This window comes from Miniopterus natalensis, chromosome 10, assembly GCF_054644295.1.
Source record: "Miniopterus natalensis isolate mMinNat1 chromosome 10, mMinNat1.hap1, whole genome shotgun sequence".
Classification (NCBI taxonomy): domain Eukaryota; kingdom Metazoa; phylum Chordata; class Mammalia; order Chiroptera; family Miniopteridae; genus Miniopterus; species Miniopterus natalensis.
The window spans coordinates 21,423,201-21,449,176 of NC_142090.1; the positions used below are offsets into that span (position 1 = coordinate 21,423,201).

The 25,976-nt window shown below is 35.4% G+C and overlaps 1 protein-coding gene across 1 annotated transcript in view; it reads left to right on the top strand.

Annotated features, from left to right (window-relative positions):
• Positions 1–24,309, top strand: part of SLC13A1 (solute carrier family 13 member 1) — a 101,314-nt gene extending 77,005 nt beyond the window's left edge. Inside the window, exons 8-15 of the mRNA XM_016213324.2 lie at positions 4,839–4,958; positions 9,140–9,235; positions 9,616–9,717; positions 12,873–12,979; positions 15,852–15,961; positions 20,527–20,688; positions 22,163–22,300; positions 24,172–24,309. Of these exons, the coding sequence (XP_016068810.2) occupies positions 4,839–4,958; positions 9,140–9,235; positions 9,616–9,717; positions 12,873–12,979; positions 15,852–15,961; positions 20,527–20,688; positions 22,163–22,300; positions 24,172–24,309 (973 nt within the window). The remainder of the gene's footprint in view (positions 1–4,838; positions 4,959–9,139; positions 9,236–9,615; positions 9,718–12,872; positions 12,980–15,851; positions 15,962–20,526; positions 20,689–22,162; positions 22,301–24,171) is intronic.
• The last annotated feature ends 1,667 nt before the right edge of the window (positions 24,310–25,976 follow it).

The window sequence follows — 25,976 nt, forward strand, 5'->3', positions numbered from 1 at the left end:
TTTTAAGAATCTAGGGACAGGAAACTAGTTAGAAGTCTATTACCAAGTGCTGACAAATAATGATGGGGCAGAACAAGGCTAATTGTGAAGTGATAGGATTTAGACTCAGAACACTGTACAGTCAGATGTGGTGAGTAATTAGGTATAAAGATTTAAGGGTAAAGATGGGTTAGGCAAACTCTGGGGATTTTTGCCAATATGGCTGGATACATAGTGATGCCATGAACTTCTAAAGAAGATATGGCAGGTTTATGGGAGAAATTAATAAATTCCAGTTTGGATGTATTGAAATGGCCTGCTAGAGCCTATCAGCAAGATTTTCAGCAGCCATTTGCAAATTCATCGTTCAAGTTTGTTATCAATGTGGGAGCTATATAAAAATGTAGAAATTAAAATCTTAAGTATACAAATGGTCACATAGGGAGAGAAAAGTCAGAATTGAGACATGGATAGACCCTTATGAAATATTGATAAGAAAGAAGTTGAGAAAAATTAATTAAGGTAGGTAGAGAATGAGGAGCATGTGGTATTTTGACAAAGGAAAAGACCATTTTGGAAGTGGAGGGTGAGCCAAGAGCATGCAGGTGGGAGAGGGTCAAGCAGCACGATGGCTGAGAAGGCTTCTGGTTCTCATCAGTGTCCTCTGATGGGGCAGGTTCAGTGGGACAGTGGGGATCAGGCAAAATTCAGGCTGAAGAGAGTTAAGGAGAGAGTTCATGGTAGGGAGGGGAAGGCAGCTAGTTTAAATGATTCTTTCAAGTTTGACAAAGAAAAGAAGAAAAGAAATAGGATGGTCTATAACCAGAGGCAGAGAGTGAGATATCAGTTTGGTTTTATACTCAGGGGAAGGAGAGAGTAAAAACAGTGATATGTGAGGTTTTGAAGAAAAAGAGAGAGATAATATTGATTGGCTAAGAGTCCAGTGGAAGCAGCATGGAATTAAAAACAAGAATAGACATAGTTGTAGAGAACATTTTGATAGTTGCCAGAGGGGACGGGGGGGAGATTGGTGAAAACGTTGAAGGGATTAAGAAGTACAAATTGGCAGTTACATAATAGTCACGGGGATGTAATGTACAGTATAAGGAATATAGTCAATAATATTGTAATGACTATATATGGTGCCAGATGGGTACTAGATATTCCAGTGTGATCACTTCATAAGTTATATAAATGTCTAATCACTCACTGGTTTGTACACCTGAAACTAATATAACATTGTATGCCAACTGTAATTGAAAAATAAATAACTATTTTTTAAAAATCAAGAGTAGAAATATTAGTCTTGGAAAAGAAGGACCTAGCCTCCTGAGTAATAATGTGGAAGAAGAGAACACATGAAGACAGAAATTTCAAATCATGTCGACAACTCCCTCATCTCACATGAAGAACCTGAAGCTCAGAGCATTTAAGTGATGATCACTAGTCAGTGAGGAAGTGGCAGGTGAAGGGAGGTGACCTGAGTCCCAGCACCTTTTCCACTCTTCAGTCTCATTTCCTCACAGACCATATGTGAGTGGGGCAGGTTGGCAAAATTCTAATTCAAAATGCTCTCTTCCTGATCCTTATACACTGCAACAGTGGAAAATTCTTCCAGTTATCACCCAATCTGTTCCATTACTAACACTATTGTTAAAAAATACCGCCCTAAAATTAACCCACTTCTTCCAACTCTGATTATTGAAAGACCCAACAGTTCTGCCAAGTTCTTTCTCTACTTGGGCGGATGCTATATCATTGGAAACTCTGTTCAGTTCCTCCTACATTGCCATTCCCCTCTCCTCTTATCATAAGTGATATTCACATTTCTATTAACTTTTCTTCTTTCCACATACACAACCGCTGATGATTGCAAACTGGTAAAGTTTTCATTCTTACTCTTCTTTTAGCCCACCAGGGGCACAAGTAGGAGATCAATAAATATTAGCTGAGATGAACTCTTCCAAGGCATAAATAAAGTGCTGACTGCTCTTGTGAACCATCTAAATAACTCAATAATTTTTTGATATTAAAAAAGTTATTGAGGGAAATCTTATTAGGGACAATTATGGTTTTCACAAGAGTAGCTTTGATGCATCAATATTATTTAACAAATACAGCAGCTATTAGTTAAATACAAAAAACAAATCTACCAGATTAAGAATGGAAGCTTATCACAAGTAAATTATATAGCTTGCTGATTATCACAGTATATTATTCAGTTTGTGGGTGTCAGCTGTGAAGTACATGGGTGTACAAAGCAGCTTGGAAGGACGTTGTATTATCAATGATCAGTATAGTCACTGTTACTGATTATGTGTTAATAACTATTATAGGTTCACAAAACAACAAATGGTAAAATAAATGAGTTTATAGGTGCCCGAAATTCATAGCCCACATTCCTAACCTCTCTTCTTGGCTAATTACAGAGGGAAAAGGTAAACCAGTTACCTAGCAATAGCTACCTTCAAAAGTTACCATGATTTTTCCCTGCAGAAATGAGTAATATATATTTCTCAGAAAGAATTTCTCTATCAAATGCTAATGAAAAAATATTGCAGAGTTTGGACTGAGACTTTGATTCAGATTTCAGTCTTGTCATATATTAGCTTAACTTTTGTGAACATCAGTTTTTTCAACTGTAAAATGGGAATAAAACTCTAATTTAGAACATAATTGTGATGATTAAATGGCACAACGCAAGTGTGGCTCTTTGCAAATGGCCTGGGACATAGGAAATTGTCAATAATGATAGTGTTGTTGCTGCTGCTTCTACTTCTGTTATTGCTGTTAGAAAGTGTGGCTTGTAAATAACTAGTAGTTAATATTTCAAAAGAAACCTCTAGAAGTACACATATACAAAACTGAAAAATGGCTTTGACTCAAAAATAATCAAAACAGTCACTAATCAAGAAGACTGTGATGAGCACAGGCACTAGCTTATAGTGATCTCAATGCCCAAATCTTTTTCAAGGCTGTAAATTTCCATAGCTACATTCATTCTTTTGAGACAGTTTTTGTGTTTCATTAGAATTATTCATCATTTTGTAGTTGGGCATAAGATCTGCAATGGCAGCACTGTCTTTCTGTTTCAACATTGACAGGCATATATGCTTTAGGTCAAAGCATGTCTGTGTTACGGAGCAATCATTTCTATAATGTTTTAAAATGTCCTTAAGACATCTAGTTTGTACTCTAGCCTCTGGGTATTTTTCAATATATGTGGAATTTTCTACTTTCACCTGGGAGCTTCAGTTGAGGACACTATGCTTCAATGAAAAGAGGTTGTATTTTAAATACTTCTCCTGGGTTAAAATCCAGATTCACTGCATGGCCTGTGACCTTGACCAATTAACCTTCCGAGACTCAGTGTCTTCTCATGTAAAATGGAAATATAATGCTTTTCTCACAGAATTTTTGTTAGGTCTTCTATTGCTATGTTACAAATTACTATCAGTTTAGTGACTTAAAACAGCACAAATTTATTATCTCATAATTTCTGTGAGTCAGGGCAAGAGTCTAGGCACAGTTTAGCTGTGTCCTTTGCTCAAGATCTCACCAGCCTGGGAGGTGTTAGCTGAGCTTGTAATCACCACAGAAGCTTAACAAGATCATTCAGGTTGTTGACAGAATTCAGTTCCCTGTGGTTGAATTACTGAGGTGCCCAGTTTTTTGCTGACTGCTGGCATGTAGTCCCTCTCAACAACTACCAGCTACCCCCAGATCCTTGCCACATGACCCCTTACATTGACAACATAGAAGCTTACTTCTTTAGGCCAGCAGGAAAATCTCTTTTAAGGGCTCACTTGATTAAGCCATGTCCACCCAAGATAGTCTTCCTTTTGATTAACTCAGAATCAATTGATGGGGACTTTTATTACATCTACCAGACCCTTTAGTTTTGCCATAAAAGAACCTAATCACAGGAATGAAATATCATATTCACAAGTTCTATACACACAGAGGGGGAGAGGATTATACAAGACATGTACACCAGGGGCAGGAATCTTGGGGTTTATCTTGGAATTCTGCCTGTCACACCTTGGCTTCCACTTTTGTTCCCTTCAACAGTGAGAATTCACTCAGCCAACATGTTTTACGTAAATGACAAATTTACACGGACTTTGAATTAAATCATGTCACTAATTTCTTATTATGTTCCAACTATTCCTAATCCCATTTCTACTAAAATTCTAATTCCTTCTGATGGCCTACAAGATTGTATATGATCTGACCCCTATTGGCTACTTCTTGGACTTTATTTCATGTCATTGTAACCTTAGCTCACTACCACACTAGCCTTCTGTCTAATCCTCGAACATTCCAAGTTTGTAACCACCTCAGGGCCTTTGTACTTGCCATTTCCTGTCTGTAATACTGTTTCCCAGTTATTTACATTACTGGATCCTTCTTGCCATTTAGATCTCATTTCAAATATCACCTTCCTTGACCACATTCTGTAAAATTTCACAAGTCTGCTTATTTGTCTTTCCTCACTCAGACATTCATGATTTTAGCACTAACAACAAAACACACGCACCCATGGATACCATTTCTTGTGCATTTAATGAGTAACAGGTACTGTGTCAAGTTCTTTCACAAGCACATCCTTACAGATTGAGTCAGGAAACAGAAATCATAACATACCCACTGTTATTTTTGTGGGAAGTAGTAATAATTGTGCAGTTAAGAATCAAAAAATAAGTAGAAACACTAACTCCCATTCTTAATGGAGAATCCCCCCTCTATCTCCCTTTGGCTGGTAGCACAGGAGACAGGTGAACTGCCCCTTCCCTCCAACCATCGGAAAGGACCCCATTTGTCCCCTTCTGTGAACACTTTCCCATGTTTTCACACAGGCACTACCCTGAGTGTCGATGCATCAACTTTGGATCATGGTTTTTGCTTACCTTCCCGGCTGCTGTTATTATTCTACTCTTGTCCTGGATCTGGCTTCAATGGCTCTTCCTAGGATTGAAGTAAGTAAATTGTCTGTGTTCATCAGGTAAATGAAGGTGTATGGGTTCTGAGTTCTCCAGTGCCCTTTCACCTATTGCATGAAACTGCATTTCTGCATTTCTCTTCCCCACAAAACTGACAAGTATGAATACATATTTTAAGGATAGTCTAGAGTACCATATAACCAACGTTGGCTGTGGAAGAGAGTTTGCAGAGAGCAACTCCATCTTGGTTTCCTTTGAGTCTTCAACCAATATCATACCAATAGGCCAGAAAAGCATAAGGAGTTCATTATAATGAGAGTTAAATTTTAGGAAGTTTTCCCCTCCCCTTGGTTTAATGTGGGGATTTCCTCAGGTTATTGAGTTACTGTACTTTAAACTGTAACATGCAGGGCTTCCTGTTTTATTCTAGCACCAAAATAGATATGTCATTGAAAAAATAAGGATCTGAGAGTGCTCTGTGCAAAGAACTTTGGATTCAGAATCAGGAGACCAGGGACAAAGTTGTCTCCAAGCCAGACGAATGACCTTTGCAAGTCCTGATCCATTCTTAGTCTCAGCATCTTCAACTGTAAAGCAATGGAATTTAAGTGGGAAATTAGTAACATCACTTCCAATGCTGTAATTCTAACACATATGGGCCCAAGTTGAACACACTGAAGCCAAAGTAAGAAACACATAGCAAGAGCCACTAAAGTGTCAAATGTATGTATTCAAGGAGAATTTGCAAACATTACCTTGGCTGGGACTGAACTTGATGATTCATAAGTACCAATGATGGATGACTTAAATGACAGCCAGTATTTAAAATTATGAAGGGCTCCACAGAATAATCAAAAATGTAGCATTATACATTCAACACATAAAATAGTACTCCAGAAAAAGGAAGGGGAAAAGGCTGTATGTCAAACCTTGAGGGGTTTTTCCCTGAAAAATAAAGCAATTCAAGTTCATTTTCATAAGGCTTTATTTAAACAATTTCAAGTTCATTTTTATAAGGTTTTACTTAAATAATTTCAAGGACTAATGAATAAAACAGCATGTTATCCACCAAGCAGATGAGACTGACATCAGCTATTTGTACTTCCCTTGAAAAGCAAAATACAGAGATCGGGTGCTGTTCCATTCCCCACCCAAGTTTTCCAAGTCAAGTCACATAAGGACTGATATTTTTGTCTCTCCATTCCTCATCCTGATTTTTCTCCAAAACTGCTGCAATTTTATTAGTAGTGGGAAAATGGTACTGATGATTTTTTAAAAATATATTTTGTCCAGATTGTGGGAGCAGTGTGTGGCAGTGCTCCTGCTGAAGCAAATGTGTGGAATGTCACTGACTTCAGCAGGTGGGCATCAGTGGGGAGAGGCTAGCTGCATACTAAATGCCCCTTCTTGGAAATCCAAGCCCTCGGGGGTCTATTCAGTTGTACAGGTAGCAATGCAGGCTGCAGGGGCAAGAAACCCAAACCAATGGAGAAGGCATCTGCTCCCAGACCCACAGCGGTTTTGTTTGTTTTTTTCTACATGTAAATGACTTTATAAGATGCATATGCAACCATTGTCATTATTTGGAAATGGCCTCCCCATTTAAAAAGGAGAAATGAAGATAAAGAGAAGATGTATTGAAATGTGTCCTTTATGTGGAAAAAAAAGTCTTGTGAAGTGCATACATTAGGCAAAGTCCATAAATCACAACCAGTGGCATGTTTAAATAGTCCCCTTGTTGTCCACTGTTGGTTGGACACTGTGCAGCTTCATACACTAGCTCATTTTTCGGTGTCTTTTTCAGTCTGTCAGGGTGTTCACCTTTAGAGGTTTTAGATCGACAAACAGAAATGATCAGCCACTCCCCTGGCAGGCCACCATACATTCTGATTAGTGTGTTGGCTGTTAATACAGTTAACTCTCACATTATAAATGATCCCAACATATTGAAGATGAAGAAGCTTATCTGTCAGTGCCACCAAACTTATTTTAACGGAGAGGTTGATGCATTGTCATATGCTTCATCAATTCCTTCATGAAAGTGTTAACCTTTATTTATAGCAACGCCAGTTTGGCTTCTGATGTAACTATTTATGGTCCCCAACCAAAGAGACAAAATACAAGTGCAGTCTACAGGATGGGGAACAGTTTCTAAGGAGACTCATTCCTTTCTTTAACTCTTCTTTCTACCGATGATTCACAAGGAGATCCATGAACTAGTTTCTTATAATAGCATTTATGTTGTGACAAGGGGTAAAATTTTGACACTGTAACCAGTCAGTAATTTAATTGATCTTAAATACTACAACATTCATCTAATTATGTTCATGGTTGGAGTGTGTACAGTAGAGTGACTATGAATGTGTAGGATGGATGACTTAAGAACTGAGGAAATTCTCCTTCAAAAGCAATAATAGTACAAACAAGTTTGAATAACAGTGTCATATGAAAATAAATAAAGAAATAAATAAAGAAATAAATGTGTCTTTGTGTGAGAGCTACCTTCACACCACCTCAGTCTTCCTATTTACTCCCACATAAATACCCATATTTATCCCAGCAACTTTACAGAAGAAAACACTCCTGCTTTATTCTTTTTAAATACTGCTTTATTGAGGTATGATTGACATAGAGCTCTATCTACTTAAAGTATACAAAACTTGATGTATTTGGAGATAATTATAAACCATGAAACCATCATTAATATCAATGCTATAAACTTATTCATCACTTCCAAATGATTCATCACTGCCCCTTTTGCTTTTCTTTTTTTCCTTTGTGGTAAAAGCACTTAGCATAAGATCTCCCCCTTAGCAAAATTTTAAGTATACAATACAGTATTGTTATTCATAGGTACTATTCTAGAACTTACTTATTTTGCATAACAGAAATTTTGTACCCTGTGAATGACACCCTTCATTTTCCCCTCCCCCCCCTCCCCTGGCAATTACTATTTTTACTCTCTGCTTCTATGAGTTTGACTATCTTAGATTCACACAGTATTTCTTTCTCTAAGTCTGGCTTATTTCACTTTAGCATAAAGTCCTCCAGGTCCATCCATGTTGTAGGTACTTTATTCCCTTTTATGTCTAAATAATATCCATTGTTTTTATCCATTTTTTTATCCATTTGTCTGTGATGGACGTTTAAGTTGTTTCTATACCTTGCCTATCGTGAATAATGCTGCAGTGAACATGTGCAGGCAGATCTCTTTAAGATCCAGAATTCAATTACTTTTGTTATATATTCAGAAGTGCTTTTTATACCTACATATAATGTAATCTGAGCTACCCATAGATATTCCAAGAGATAATCCATAAGAATCTATGCATTTTCCCATTTGTTTTTTCCTCTGCAGGGATTTAAAAAATAAAATAAAAATCTAGATGCAGAGCTGTACTTCACACAAAAACTGTTCAAAGTTGTGAAGACCCTGGACTTCAGGACAGAAAAATTAGTCACCAGAGAAAAGGGTCACTAAAATAAGCAGCTAAGGAGAATAGAAACTGGTAGTTACTATTGGAAATAAGTTGAAAAATTATCTAGTGGAGGCTATCAGGATGTAAGAGGTGAAGAAACTTGAAGAAAAAATATAATAGAGTTGGTTTTAGTTCTAAGAATAGATCCAGTTTAGTCTAAGTCCATGATCAGTGTGTGTGACCCCCCTGCCCTAGTGTATAGATTGAGTGTAGCACATCGTGTGAAAATTGAAGGGTCTGACAACCAACTGTCTCATACATTTGACAAAGGTGCTGTTGAGTTGATGAATCAAGCCAAAGAAAATATCTATGACACTGCTCCTGCCCTCAAATAATTTATCTAACTAGTGAGATAAAGCTCACTCATGTGCAACAATTAACAATCAAGATATATAATAAATATATTAAAATATATAATAATCAGGTACATAATAAAGTGTTAAATTGGAGATGAATGAAGTTGGCAAAGATTTAATGGTGCAAAAGGACTTGGAAAAGGAAGAGATCAGTGGGAGATGGCATGGAAAATATAGAACAAAAATTAAGCATTGAAAATTGAGGAAACCAGGCAAAAACAGAAAAGAGGGGACAAGGCATTCAAAGAAGGAGATGGAGGTAGAGGCAAAAAGTTCAGATTTCTGTTATTAGCAGGGAGATGTGTATTTTATGAAGCTTTCACACAAATATATTCTATAAAAGGAGAGTCCTTTCCTTAACTGGCTTAATCACTCTTTTCAGTTTTAAGATGTTTAAATGTGGGAAGACCCAGGCAGTCGAACAAAAGGCTTATGCTGATGTGATTAAGCAAGAATACAAGAAACTTGGGCGAATAAGGTAAGATTGATGTGAGTGCACACACACTGCTTATACTGCAAATATTTATTAAAAAGAAAAAAATCACATAATTGTCTGTAATGTATTTATAACACTTGATAAGGGCCCTGAGTGTGCTAACCTTTGTGAAAGTAAGTGCTAGCCTCAACATGACTAAAAGACATAATTTTTCTCACTAAAATTTACTAGGTAGGATGACAAGAAGCTGAAAGACCCCCTGAAGAATAAAGTCCTTTTTAACTGCCCTGATTCTCTCAAATTATCGACACATCCAGTTTTTAGTGTTTAGTTTTCTGGGAAGATTACTCCTGACAATAGCTCAGAGTTTCTACAAATGTCCTGACTGGGAAAATAAATGAAAGGATGAAACTTTTTTACAGGTATCAGGAAATTATCACTGTGGTCCTCTTCCTTATAATGGCCGTGCTATGGTTTAGCCGAGATCCTGGCTTTGTGTACGGCTGGTCTTCACTTTTTCCCGAGTAAGCCTTTCTATGTTATGTTTGTCAACCCTTCCTCTTTTATATTCAGCTTTTCTCCTAAGTGATTCCTATGACTCTGAAAGATTGTATGAGATTTTCTTCTTCCTTTCCATTAAAAGAATTTTTAATTCTAATCCTTTCAGGGGGAAAAAAATGATAAGGAATGAAATATAAGGAAAGGCCTCAGACAAGATAACCAAACTACCATGTAACTAAAATACAGGCTTCTTTACACAAGGCTATTTCCATCTTTACAAAATTAGAAATATAATCTGCAAGAAAGCTGTGTTCTATAGTAATTAAGAGTGTAGATTTTGGAGCCACGCCACTTGGGTTCCATTCCTGCCTCATGCACTTACTGTGGGCAGGTCACATCTTCAATTTTCTTCATCGGTAAAATGAAGTTAATGATAGCACTTAGAATAGTGTTGCCCTTCTCCCTATATAAAGTGCAGTAAAACTCTCTATTATGTAAAATGTCACTCAATCTTTCTTAATAACCTGATATGAATTCCTGTTCTGTGATTTTTGCCAACTTAATTTTATTACTGCTATGGGGGATTATTTATTTCATTCAGTATCTTGTCTTTTTCTCTATTATGTCCATTAAATACTAATTCACCATAAATCCATGCCTGCCGCTATTTTTTAGATAAGGAATTCCTGGTTAAGTAATAAATCTGATTTTACAAACTAATGTTAGAAGCTGGGTCAGAGTTAATTTTATCTCTGTGTCTTATACACCATCGGTCATTGCTGAATCATGTGAAATGAGGGGGAAGATTACAGCATAATTTTCTAAATTAAGGGCCATCCTACATGTCATTATAAATACTTTGGTTTAGAGATTTGTGTTCCCAATCTATCTTTCAGTGAATTAATCTAGTTTCTAAATTCAGTAGATCTCTGATTTGGACTTCCTGTCTCACATCCCCCAGCAAGAATCCATGTTTTCGGGGGCAGAAACCAAAATTGTTTGAATCAAATGGATTCTTCCCACATAAAATAAAGAAATTCCTTTTGCTTGAATCAGAGCCTTCTGGTTATACCAGTATTGCCAGCACTTTTTAAAGGTGCAAAATCTGAGTCCAAATTCCTAGTGAGCTCAAAAATGCAGCAATGCAGTGTGGTAGCATGTTTCAAAGAGTTTGCTTCAGCTTTATGAACTTTTTGTTCCCTTTAAGATTAAAATTTTTCATTTTGAGAGGTCTAAACAAAAAACAGCCTCCAATTATTCAATGCTAGCTATTTAAAACAAACAATTGTTTAAAGTTTGATGATACTATGAAGTTTTGTAATAGGACCTAGACCAACATAAAAAATAATAAATAATTCTTCCATTTTTAAAAAATTCCTCTTCTACCATCCAAGATAAGAGTCTTTTCTAACACCAAAGTGTAAAAACTAAGTGAAATCAAACAATAGCTAATAGCTAATAAAAACCAAGCAGAAATCCCCAAAGTAAATTCAATATAATAATTTTCTAATGTCTGTTCCTTGCTGGAGGGAAATGTAATTCAGAAGATGTTTTGTTTGTAGCAGGAACACAGAGTGTATTTGGTATGAGCAGGTGCACATGTTACCTAGAATTCTGAGAGAAAACAATAGGAAAAGGAACAAAGGTTTGAGATAGGAAGGGATTTGAAGATATAAAGAAAAGCAAATAAAACTTCTGTAACCTTAATATTTTATAATACTGAAACAACCTAAATTAGTTTATGATAAACTAAAACTAAAATAAAAATAAACATGATAAAATAATATTAGTTTAAAAAATCTTTTGAAAAATAAATTATTCAGTATTTATGACTTGATTTTAAGTTTATATTTCTGTAAAATATATTTGTAATGTAGAGGTTTTAGGCATTTAGATGTTCCAAAGCTAGAATGATAGATCAAGATTTATAGCTACCACCTAATGTTTTCATTCCATCTGTTTGATCTTGGACTGAATCCACTATGTCTTTTCATAAAAACAAAATCAGATTACATGGTGCCTGACCTAATTTGGCAAAAAATCCAACTATAATTTATAACTGAAATAAAAGAAATAAGGAACAATGAAATAATAAATATTGATTTAGTTTATTGAATTAATCACACCAAGGTAGCTTTTTTACTCAACGATGAAATAAAGAAAATCTATATTTAAGGAAAACAAACTGCTTTATAAAATTGTCAGATTGAAGAATATAATGCATTTCCTTGATTATTTAGTTCAAGTAAATTAGAGGAGTAGAGTGCTTCTACAGTATGTATGCATTGCTGAGTTATAAGGTAGCAAAATAACCTTTAGGATGTAAGGATTTCTTCTCAGAATCCAGAGTCACTAGTTAAATATTGCTGATGTTTAAAACTGAATTCTAATTATTTATGCTTGTTTCATTCATATCTAGTCTCCAGTGCTTCTTAACTGATGAGGCTGCTGGGAACCTGTCTTATTTGCTGAAATGGCCTCGTGATTCTAAATCCCCATCTGTTCCTGAATCACTCTTAATTTGAACAGTGATCACTTACGAGCTTCTCATAAGCCATTCTAATAATTAATATCCTTGATTAAGCTGCATAGGGCAAAGCATTAAATGAGTTTATTTCATTTGTATGATATGGCTAGGGCTTATAATCACAGAAGCAGATGTTATATCTTAGGAAAACAGATCATTCACTTTCACAATTTACAGAAGCATTTTCAAGGACTCTAGAAACATCCATGCCTCGCCACAATTCAATACTTGGATGTTATAAATCAATTATATGAGGCTTTTCCTAGCCTAGTAATTGTTTCAACATCAATTCTCTGCCAATATAATGAAAAGAAATAAATCAAAGAAAAAGTTGTTTACTAAATCTGTAAGCTTTACCTAAAAGGTAAATTTGCCATGTTGGCCTAGTAGGTCAGCATGTGTATACCTGATTTTGAAAACAAAAAGAAGTATAGGGAAACAATGGAAGCATGGCCTAAGATTTTCAGTTCTACTAAATTATTTAATGGAAAATCATTTAGCGGGAAATCCATAGATTTTAGAGGAAATTATCCAGAATAAATAATCTCTAGCATCACTACTACTTGTATGCTATTAGCATAGTCAATTAGTGTTTAATTCCAGCAAATTCTGGATGTCATTTGTTAATATACATATTTGTCCTTTTTTCAGGAAACCTGGTCCTCCTACAGACTCAACTGTTGCCTTACTTGTAGGACTCCTATTCTTTCTTATCCCTGCTAAGAAATTGACTAAAACTACACCTACAGGAGAAATTGGTTGAGTATTATTTATAATTCTGAATGAATCTGAAAGAAGAGCAAAAATACACAAAATTCCACTGGTTTCAGTTAGCACTTAGAAGAAAAGGAATGGACATGACACACGCCCTGTTTGCACACTGCACCCCCTATTCAGGCAGCACATAGCCTTCTGTTTCAAGAAGGATCATCTTTCCAGAAGTGAGAAGCAGATTTCCTTATGCTCCATGTTAAGACTCTGCTATTTGGTTCATGATAAGCCCACTTCCCCTCTCATAATCAAAATTAATCTTACTATTGGCAAACATAGGAACAAGTCATTACTTCATGATGAGCCCTTCATACTAAATGCTGAGGATCTACAAAGGTGAGGAGTTTCAAGGGAAAGAGCATTTACAGCCTCAAAGGGAAAAATGCAAATCAACTCTAAACTAACCTATAACCTGGTGTCACAATTGAAAGAAAAGGTATTCAGAAGGAGCACTCATTGTCTTTATAACAATGGACAAAGATGTGTGCATGTTTATGTGAGCACTCACCCTCCTCCCCACACACACTTCTCTTTTAAAAAATTTATCTCTATTGTTGAAAGCATTACAGATGTCCCTCTTTTTCGGCCCCATTGACCCCCTCCCCCACCCCCCCCACCCCCACCCCCCGCTCCCCCTCCACCATCCCTCAGGCCTTCACCGCACTATTGTCTGTGTCCAGGGGTTATGCATATATGCTTAAAAGTTCTTGGTTGATCTCTTCCTACCCCCCTTCTCCCTTCCCTCTGAGATTCGTCAGTCTGTTCCATGCTTCCATGTCTCTGGATCTATTTTGTTTGTCAGTTTATTTTGTTCATTAGTTTCCACATATAAGTGAGATCATGTGATACTTGTCTTTTTCTGACTGGCTTATTTCACTTAGCATAATACATAGGATTCATCTATGTCTGTGCTTTATACTATCACACCATGTTTTAGGGAAGTCAGATTCCTATGTTGTCAATGTGGGACAAATGGTTTAAAATTGTTTGGAAGAGTAGGGTTGTGGTGTTTGGTTTTTCTTTTCCTTCCTTCCTTCCTTCCTTCCTTCCTTCCTTCCTTCCTTCCTTCCTTCCTTCCTTCCATCCTTCCTTCCTTCCTTCCTTCCTTCCTTCCTTCCTTCCTTCCTTCCTTCCTTCCTTCCATCCTTCCTTCCTTCCTTCCTTCCTTCTCTTTCTTTCTTTTCTTTCTCCTTTCTTTCTTTCTTTCTTTCTTTCTTTCTTTCTTTCTTTCTTTCTTTCTTTCTTTCTTTCTTTCTTTCTTTCTTTCTTTCTTTCTTTCTTTCTTTCTTTCTTTCTTTCTTTCTTTCTTTCTTTCTTTCTTTCTTTCTTTCTTTCTTTCTTTCTTTCTTTCTTTCTTCTTTCTTTCTTTCTTTCTTCTTTCTTTCTTTCTTTCTTTCTTTCTTTCTTTCTTTCTTTCTTTCTTCTTTCTCTTTCTTTCTTTTTCTTCTTTCTTCTTTCTTTTCCTTCCTTCCTTCCTTCCTTCCTTCCTTCCTTCCTTCCTTCCTTCCTTCCTTCCTTCCCTCCCTCCTTCCTTCCTTCCTTCCTTTCTTTTCTTTTCTTTCTTTCCTTTCTTTCCTTTCCTTTCATCCTTCTGGGATAGAACTGGGATTCATGCTCTTGGATTGACCCACCTGGATCTTTGAGTCGGAATCAATAAATGACTGAGTCAAATGTCTAGGCCATGACAAATGTAAATGGCATAGCATAGAAATAAATGTCTTTTGTTCTTCACTGAGACTAGAACATCTCAAAGTGTGTTACAATGAGATGTTGCAGTACAGATCAATGATTCCTATGTGACCCTGAGAACTCTGACCATTGCAATCCAAGCCCCATGGCCTGGCTGGGGAAAGTACTGAGGAACTAATGCTTGACTTAACATCTCTGGCTCCCACATCTGAGTCACCTTCAGAGAGAGCTTTGCCCCTACCCTTCTTCTCATTCTTCAACAATTTTTCTCCCTGATAAACACATTCACAGTAGGTTTAAAAATAACAGATAAGACATATGTTAAATTTTACATGAAACGGTACATCTCAAAGATGTTTGTATTTTAACAGGACATCTGGCCTTAATTCAAGTAAGAAAGGGCAAAACTTCAGTCAAAAGTGAAGTGTAGATTTGGTTTAGGTTTGGGGAACGGGAATAGAAAGAAAGCTTGTTAGTAACCTTAGGATCTCACTATGTAGAAGATTACTTGTTACACATAAATGTTAAATGGGCGTAATGTGCTCATGGATGACCTTATTTCTCAATAAATCTATGGAGCCATCAGGAACCAAATATCAAGAGAAATCTTTAAGATAATTGCTTTATGAACATTTTAGGGGTCTCATGAATGATACTTAAATTATTTACCCTGAACTTTGAATTATTTTAAACTAGAATCCTGATGAATCTATTATGAACCCACTTATGATTTGAAAAGAGTAATAAAATATTCAAATAAATAATAGCGAATAATAATGCAACACTGATGCTATTAGAACCATTGGACTATTACAGACATTTTGCATAGCAAAAGGATAGTATAGTCCAATACACAGTGTTACTCACAGTAGGCAAAGATGTTAGTGGAATGGAATGAATGAATAGCATTATAAATGACAATGTTATAATTTATCTAAATTTGTTCTATAATATAATCTAAATGGTTTTTGAAGTTATGACCTTTTTAAGTAACATAATGTTCCACCTAGGCCAGGTGGAAATTGCTCAAAGTCCAGATCAAATCTCCTATCTAAAAACAACATAGGACTATTAAAAACTTCTTGTGAGATGGCCATTACAATAATGATGAAAAAGTGTCATATTATCATATTTTAAGCAATGTGTAACTGTAGCATTTTTGTTTTGCAGTTGCTTTTGATTACTCTCCACTGATAACTTGGAAAGAATTCCAGGCATGCATGCCCTGGGATATAGCCATTCTTGTTGGTGGAGGGTTTGCCTTGGCAGATGGCTGTGAGGTAATAATCTATGTCTAAAATATTTAACAATTAACTAGGCTGTTCCAAAGGAGAACACAGGGACATTCAAGCTTTTGTCATATTCAGCTTCATCCTGTCATGTTAATGACACATGTTCCAATAGCCATGCAGTAAGTATATCACACAGATGAGGTGAGTTCAGAGTTCAAAACATTTTATAGCCTCCAAGCATAAAACATCATTTTTTATGATGCACCAACATGTCAAAAGAAATAAAGCAAAGAAGGTTAGAATTCTTAATCCATGAAATAGTATTAGAAGACTAGCTTAATAAGAAAAAACATAAAAATCATACGTACAGTGACTCTTAGTGAAGCGCTTTTAGTTTATATTTTTACCTTATTTCATGATCAATTTGAGTAGCTCTCAGAGTTCTCAGAAATATATCATGGTCTTAATGTTGTCAAAGAAGGACAATAAGAAATTATTACATAATATATTAGAGGTACTGAATACACATTTATGGAATAAAGTCCTGAGAGAATTTCATATAACCATGGCTAATATTGTATTCTGTCTAATTTTAGGGAGAAGTAAAACCATCAGGAGGATTAGAGTTGGCTATTTCTTTGGCCTATCTATCCAGTTTATATAAAGTAGAAGTCTGGGGAAGTCATTGTCCCTTGAAATTGCCCTGGTCATTATAGGATTGTTTCAAAAATTCCATGAAAATCCTCTACTCTTTGACAAATTCAAAACTTCTCATTTATGGATTTTTACAGCCTTCTGTGAAACACTCAAAGCTCATGGCTGTTACATTTTCTTATTCTGCCATCAAAGTAAAAAGAATGGTGAGAGATGTTTTGTCAGTCTTTTAGTTTCTGGGAAGTTAAACTTTTATACTTCTCAAGGCAAGAAAGGACCTGTTCTGTTCTCTTCTTAACCTACAGGGAGACTGGTTTTTGCTTTTGACTTTACTGTCAATATGTCTATATTGTATTTGGATATTGAGTTTTCAGCCATAAGATTTAGTAATAGGTGAAATGCTGAGTGCCACTTACAAAGTCATTTTCAGTCTAGATTTGCTTGCCTTATAGATTGCTCAAATATAAATGAGAGAAATAGAAGACAAATTACACATTTCTACTAGTCTAGCAGTAATGAGATCTGGTTTCTCAAAATCAATATTCTCCATTCCTATGCCTGCTCATTTGAATTGTGAGGAAATGAGAATCAGCAATTCTGGCATTGATGTGAACTTGTTCATTTCTCCTTCCCAGAATATCTCTCTGGATTGGACACTCAAAGAGGTTTTAAAAGCATTGTCCAGACCCTAGTCCAGCAAAGTCTAAGGAAATGAAAAGGTGTGGACTTAGACTTATGCATTAGGCTCTCTCACTAGAAGGATGGGGAGACCATGGAAGCAGGTCTAGTTTGCTATGAAAATCCTCGCACTGCATAGACTCACATTTCTATGGGATACCCAGAATAATCCTACCCCTCAGTTGTGAGGTGGAAGCCATGAGCTTAAAAAATCTGTCTATGGCGAAGTATGCCCCTAGAAACTGGTTCTCCAAAGATTTGGAGACAGTTCATTTTTTTAAAGTTTGTCCCAAATTATAATTAGTTTGGCAAATGTCCAGAAATGAATAACCCTTTTAATTGGGAACCATGCAATAGCAGCTACTAAAGCATTCAACTCATTGCAATGCCCCCTCTCCTAAATGTCCCTTGATATGATTTAACATGATTGAACACTCATGCGCTGGTAGTCATTTTCAGATTCTTATGAGTGAATAACTCCTCCTGTCCTTTTTTCACATATTCCTCAAATTTCTTCTCCAGAGTTAAACATGGAAGATTAAACACTATTTTTCTCAGCTCCCCACTAAAATAGCAAAACAGAACAAAAAAAAAACTGTCACTCCATAAAGATGAAGAATTTATGGCATGAACAATACTATATAAGAGATGTTAATAAAATTTAAAAGATGGAAACAGGATGTTTGCAGGGTAACTGACTTTGTACTGTAGAAACAGTAGAGAAAGATAATATCGATGGACCAGAAAAAAGATAGCCCACAAGAAACAAGCTGATTCACCCACAGGATCCTGGAAGAGTTTAGGAATCAGAAGCAACAGATTAACTGAAAACTGGTGTAAAAAACTGTACTAAAAGTGGAGGATGGTTTCAAAAGTGTATAAGGAGCTGTGAGCCTCACAAACACTCTCTCCAGTCCTGAATATACAGGAAGCTGCTCTCTCTCCTCCCCAGTAGAAAATTTAGATTTACTCCGTAACAAAATTGAATCAATGAGACACTGGCTCACAGCTCAGTCACCTACAGTAAAGTATTTTTCTTAACAATCTTTGCCCAGGCACAAAGAACTTTCAGTCATTATTTTGTTGACTTCCTTGAAAAGACAGTCTGGGGTCATGAGATAGTTGGGAAAGCCTCTGATACAATAACCACTCATAAAGAAGAAAAATTGAAAAGCAAAGAAAATGTATGAAACAAAAGAAAATTTTGAAAATTTATCATTGATATCCCGAAGAGATTTTAGAAACATTTAAGACATGAAACTAAAATAGAATGTTACTTTTTAAATAAAGGATAGACAGAAAATAAGAAAGATCCACTGAAGATAAGAAATATTGTAACAGAAATTTAAAAATTCAGTGGCAGAGTTGGGAGATGAAGTTTGAACTCATCCCAGAAAGTAAAACAAAAAGATGAAAAGAAGGTAATATAAAAAAAGAGATAAGAAAATTAGAGTAGCAATCCAAAATCTCTAACAGCCAACTAACAGGAGTTTCAGAAATATAAGAAAAAGAAGAAAGAAAATAAAAAGAAATAGAAGGACATTTCCAAAAATAATACAAGAAATTTCCCAGAACTGAAGACTTTGAGATTACAGACTGAGAGAGCTACTAAGTGCCCAATACTAAAGCACTTCACATAGAATTTTAGAACCCTGGGTGTGATGATATGATCCCAATGGCTTGTAGAGATGGGGGGATAATCTGTGGTATAATCTTTTCTAGTGGCACCTAATCATAGATAAAATCCATTCTTAAAGTATATGTAGCTATATTCTAGGATGAACTTCTGCCAATATGATCTAAATGTTAGGCACACTTTTTTCTACCTAAAAATCAAAACCAAAAAACAAACAAAAATATAAGTCAAAACCATAAATAACATACACAATATCTGGTATCCATATCTGGGGATGTTTTGCCAACTTTTGATCTAAGGGTATGTTGCTTGTAATTAGAGCTTTTCTAAAAGATGCCAATCCTACTTTGACATAGGAATAAAATTCACACATACAGTAGCTCACTGAAGTCTCTAAATGGAGGGTTTTCCCTTTCATTGGTGAGTTGAGGGGTAGAGAATAGATTAACATACCTATTAATTTGAGTACAGCTGATTTCTTTGTTCTACGTAAAATGAATCAAAGATCAGAATGTCATAGGCTTTCTGGCTGGCTGAGTGATAACTATTTCAAGTCTAGAATTTTATAGAAGCAAAACTATCAAAACAGTGTGAAAAGCAAATGAGGTTTTCAGACATGCAGAAACTAAATTTTAAAAAATACTTCTCATACACTAATTCTCAAAAAAGCTATAGAAGAAAGTGCTCCACCAACACAAAGGCTTCAAGAAAAGACGATTCCCAGGTGAGAAGTAGGTGAGGGGAGTTCATAGAACACCAGTGAAGAGAGGCCTCAGAACAACAATAGAGTAGAAATGAAGGGCAACTAGTCCACATGGAGCAGAAGGAGGGAATACTCCAGGATGGACATCTCCATGAGGGAAAATAAAAAAGAACAATATGTTTGTCAACTTGTGGGGAGTTTTCCAATTTTACTGGAGAATATGCTGAAAATTAGTGACAGGTACTTACAAAACCAAGTAAAGGATGAGGCCACTATTCCCTAGAAAAACAAATAACAGTAAAGCGCCAAAAAAGGAAATATAATCATAGTACATTAAATCACTTGGTATGAATAATATTCATATAATCATAATGGTAACTTTAAATACTGACTTAACAAAAAATGATATATGAGTGTAAGGGAATGGAGGGAGAGGAAATATATGTATGGTGGGTGGTGTAAGAAAGCCGAATCCTTATGTAAGTAAATAATGTCTAAATTTGAAAATTAGGAAATGCAATAATTTTGAAAAATAGCCAAAAATACGTAAACATAGCTTTAAATAGCTGATATTGGTGGAAGGTTGTTGTCTTTATGGAACACTATTTAGGAGTGGAGGGAGGCTGCTCTTTTCTTAAAGCCCTATGGTACTACTTGTTACAATGTCCGCACATATTAATTAGATACACTTAAAATTTAATTGAAAAATTATGAGATAATTCAAATGTTCTAAAGCATATTGGTAGTGTTAAAATAAACATAATTGAGAGCTTCTCCATGTCAAAGCCACCTAGATATACCAAGCCACAGGAAAATATGAGAGATTAAAATCATAGTTTAGAAACTGAGTTCTTAAAGCAAATAATGCTTTGTATAAATTTAAATTGTGTTTATTAAAATGAACTGTTAATGAATAACAAATATTGTAAATTTGTTTTTTAGAGGTCAGGACTATCTCTGTGGATAGGAAATAAATTATCTCCTTTGGGATCATTACCAGTATGGCTAATAATCCTGATATCTTCTCTGCTTGTCACATCTTTAACAGAGGTAGCCAGCAATGCAGCTACCATTACTCTCCTTCTCCCAATATTATCTCCATTGGTGAGTATTTCATTTATCCCATTTATACTTGTCAGCAGAAGAGCAGTGTTCTAACTTTACTTGTTCTCGTATTGTGGTATAGAATCATTTCTGGCCTGAATGGAAGTAACTTATAGAGTGTCCTTTATTTGCATTAATACCTTTTAGGAGACCTCAGCTCAGGAGAACTCTTTTCTTCCACAAACAGGATCTTAACCACTTACCTCCTCTCTACCCAGATTGTTCATTTGCAGATAAGTGGGAGGATCATTCTGGATCCTTTGGAGCTGTAAGACTTTGGAATTCAGTGTTTCCTGGCAACTTTAGTATTTCAACCTGTATCTCTGACACTTCTCCCTCCAGAGGGTTGTTTCTGAATTTCTGAGAAGTGCTTCATATACATGACTTGCAAATGAATGAAAACCTAGGCTTACACTTCAGGCTTCAAGCTTAAATATCTTAGACACATTTCTCTAGTGCCCAGAAAAGAATTTTCAAAGATAAGTAAGAAGCTGGTTTGCAAGAAGAGAGAGGGAAAGACTGTCTTCCCTTCTCCTCCCCACCTAGCGAGCAATTACAAAAAATAGCTTTAAGTAAATGTTTTTCTTATTGGGACAGATGGGTTCAGTGAAAGGAAAGCACTTTAAATTAAGAAGGATTGCCCTTCTGGAATATTTCTGCTACTAGCTCAAGGGGCATATGTTGGCATTCTTGAGCTGGTGCTTCAAATTAGAAAAGAAATGATGGGAATTTAAATTGGCAAAATATTTTGTTTTTTTCTGGTTTTTATTTCTCAACATAGAGCAGTTAGAAAATTATGTGATAAATTAATAATCATAGTAATTTTTTCTTCTGTGATCATCCCTAAGCAAAATTTTAAATTATATATGTCACAGAGGCAGTAAAGTTAATGGAATAATGAGAAGCTTTGGAGCCACAGGGACCTGAGACCCTACCTAAGCTCTACCACTTGTCAGCTATGTGTTTGATGAGTAACTTTAAACTTTCTGAGTCTCATTTTCTTTGTTATTTGGGGCAATAGTAGCCATCTCATAAAGTCATTGTGAAAATTGAGTTATATATATGTATACATATAGTTTATTATATTATTTTATATCACATATAACATTTAAACTTTTTATATTATATATAAACATATATATTTTATATATACGTAAACACTTGGCATAGCACCTAGTACTCGATAAATAATAAATGGTTGATGTTTTTGTCTAGTTTCTGGGGAAAAATGAAACTTCCATTTTCTAAATAAATTGAGCTATAATTCTTAAATGGGCACTAATAAACATATAGACAAGAGGAAGAGGCATTATTTGAAAAATATTCTTCAAGTTATAACAAATATTTATGTATAATTTCATGTCTTTAGGTTTCAGCCTGCTCCTGGGAAAGTTTGTTATTATAATTTTGCGCATTTCGATGCTTGGTGCATCTCAGAACTTTACTTAGACCCCTTCATTTGCTTTTTCAACAGGCTGAAGCCATTCATGTGAACCCTCTCTATATTTTGATACCTTCTACTCTGTGTACTTCATTTGCATTCCTCCTACCAGTAGCAAACCCATCCAATGCTATTGTTTTTTCATATGGCCATCTAAAAGTTACTGACATGGTGAGTAAGCTGAAAGGGCGCTGTCAGGTTCAGGAGCCTGTTTTCATGATGTCTTAGGTTATCTCTCCTTTCACCCACTAATCAACTGCCATGAAAAACATGGCTTGAGTTCTGCTTCTGAAAGTGATTGTGTGACTGGACATAGAATTGCTTTTAAGAATGATGATGTGAAGCAAACATGTCATTGAATATATAGTCAGGAATACAGAGATATTGAATGTATCAGCAATGTCCTGGAAAAAGGAAAAGAGCTTAAAACATGCTCAACAGAAAGGCTTAAACTTACATGTCAAGAGCAGATCTAACTTGACCAAGGCAAAGGAGGAAATAGGATTAATAAAATTTAGCAGTAAGCACTGTCGTTTGCTATCACAAATATTTATGCAACTGATATTTGCTCTGAATAAGACACGAGGCTCAGTGCCTGACTGATGAAAAGTTGTCTTTCTTGTTCTGATTCTAATAGCAACACTGGAAGTGAAAGCACAGGCAAGTAATAGAAACACGCACTTTTTTTCCAAATACAAAAGTAGTGATAGTCAAGAACTGGCTTGAGGATATTCTAGTCTCCTCCCAATTTTGATTGCCAACTTCAAACCAAAACAAACAAGAATATAAGCAAAGTAAATTCAGGGAGCTTGCTCTGCAAATGCAATTTCAAGTTAAGTCCCAGCTCCCTTCCCTCTGAAAAAGTGCTAAACCCCTGCAAGGCAAAAATTCTGGAAATGCCTCTATGCAGAAGTCATGTACTATTATTTTGGTAAAGAAAATGCACATAACATAAGCAATGTCTTGTGCATGTGAATTAAGAAAATGAAAACAAGGTTCTGGAATAAATGAGTGGCTTGTGTGGACAGCAAAGGGGATCTCTGTAGTAACCACTGCTAGGTATTCTCCTTTTGCTTTGTGGCCCCATGTTTTACTACAGGGAATGCAAAGATAAGTAGCTTTGTCTGTAAAGACAGTAAACATTTGAGCCTCTGTCACAACTACTCAATTCTGCCATTGTAACATGAAAGCAGTCAACAACATATAAACAAATGGGTGTGGTTGTGGCTCCATAAAACTTTATTTACAAAAACAGTTAATGGGCAGTAGCTTTTCCACCTGTATTTTAATGGATAGGAAGCAACTTTGTGATTGTTTAATGGACACCAGAATGATGATGTCAGAACTAGAAAAATGGGAACTCTAGGAAAGATGAATAGAAGTGGCATTATTAAATCTCAACAAGAGAATATTGAAGGGTAAACTACTAATAATATTGACTATGAAGGATCCAGTTATCGTATAGTGACCTGGACTTTATCCACTGAAATATGAAACCACAAAACTCTAATTTTGTTTTAACATGAAATGGTAGATTTTTTTTTTTCAATCCTCACCCAAGGATATTTTTATTGATTTTTAGAGAGAGAGGAAGAGAGAGAGTGAGAGAGAGAGAAACATCGATCAGTTGCCTCCTGTCTGCACCCCTACTGGGGACAAGGGATCGAACACACAACCTAGGTATGTACCCTGACCAGGAATCAAAACCTCAACCTTTTGGTGTTTGAGATGATGCTCCAACCAACTGAACCACCTGGCCAGAATGAAACAGCAGGTTATTAAAGGAATTTTTCTCTAATCAGAATGACCAGTATATTCCTATGAGGAACCCCCCTCTGAGACTCTTCAGGAAAATGGTATTTAGTAGGGGGCTGATTCTCTTTTGACATGAATGAAAGGATGCCTTGTTTTATGACAGCAACAATTTATACTACTCATTTAGTATGCATGTAAATCTTTCCTATGCATTCTGAAATAGTATTCCAAGTTTCCCTTAGGTTTTCTTTTTGGGAGACTGACATTTATGCTCTTTCTTGTTTAAGGTTAAGGCTGGACTTGGTGTGAACATTGTGGGTGTTGCTGTGGTGATGCTTGGCATGTTCACCTGGATTGTGCCCTTGTTTGACCTCCATACTTACCCTTCTTGGGCTCCTTCAATTAGTAACGAGACCATGCCATGAGAAGCATGAATGCTCTGACCATCCTGTTGTGAGTTTTGGGAACCTTAAGAAGTCACTGCAGAATTTAACTCTGAAAAACTGATGACACATTTGAATCAGTCCTGGTGCAGTTGCTGCACTTCCAGTGAACACCCAAAATCTGCAGTCATAACTCAGAGTCTACATTTCCTTTGAGATACAGCCAGAGTTTCTAAGTGCCTTCATCAAGAAGCCCGCGGTTCCACGGTTGTGATTTTGCTCATGGACCATAAGTATCCTGCTTCATCATGAGAATAATTTATAACTTGACCTTCAAAGAGATTAGGTCATTTGCTTCATCTTATGGTTTGGGTTCAGTGTAACATTTCAAATGTCAATTTATTATTTCAGAAACTTTCCATGAAGTTATAAATAGAAATAAAATATACGAGTTAATAAGGTACTTGGATAAATTATTTCTGTAGTGTTCAAGGGAATTTTCTGAAAATACCAAAGCTATGGTCATCTGGTGGTGTAAAAGCAAAGTTTAAATAAATGTGATTCCTCTGAACAGTAGAAAACTCATATATAAGGACCAATTTCTACTTGACCCTATGGTTAGAGTAATATAATTCATACTTTTATGATCTCAGTGCACTGAGAAATACATTTTGTAGATCTATGGTTTGCACCATTAACACAGTTAGAAAAGAAAGTTAAACACTGTAAAACTATTAACATACATATATACATATAACAATTATGCTTAAGTGTTTATCTTATTTTAGAAATATATAATGTCATATATTCAAAAGAAGGCGATTCAGAAACTTAAATGAATTATCACTGCATATATAGATGTAAAAAATGTCACATAACTCCATTATGTTAAATTGAAATGAAATACCAGAGGGAAAATAAAGAATGAAAAATTAAAACTATGGATACATTTACATAAAGAAATATAAATTATTTATGGTCAAACCAAAAAGAGAAAAGAACTGAACATTCAAACAAAAGTAGAAAAAGAATAGTCTTCCAGCACTCGAGATGTGCAAGAATAAAGTCTATTGACATTCCAAAATTAGACTAAAGGAGGAAAATGACAATCAAAAACAAAAAAGATAAGTGTCTAGGAAAAGACTGAGAAGTTAAAACACAGTAATTCTCATGCTAAAGATGAAATGAAAGGTAAGGTTTAAAAAACACCCTTTGCTATTTTTAATTTTCATGAAAGTCATCAGACCTGATTTGGTTTTGTTATAAATTAAATATAGTAAAAATGATTTTTTTAAAAAGTAACTCATTTCTTTAAGAAATTATTTATTAGGATTGCCTATGTTCACTATTTGTGTTTATTAATTAGCCAATGCAAACTTAATAATTTCATTCAAGGAAAAATTTTTCCATTTAAACCTTAAAATAAATATTGCTGCTATGTGTATATCTTCTATATTCACTCTATTCACCTGTTCCCTTTCCTATCATATGTTACACATTTATTTATGATCCATAGTTTTAATTACATTTCTGTTTTTTTCTAGCCATTCAGTTTCTCACTGCTGAATTACATTATATGATGAATACATTTTTATTATTAAAAAAAGAAAAGACTTTTCAAATTATAATGAATATGTTTTTTCCTCAAGAAAATAATATAAACATTGCAGATCGAATTATTTTAATGAATTATTTTCAACAGCTGCCAG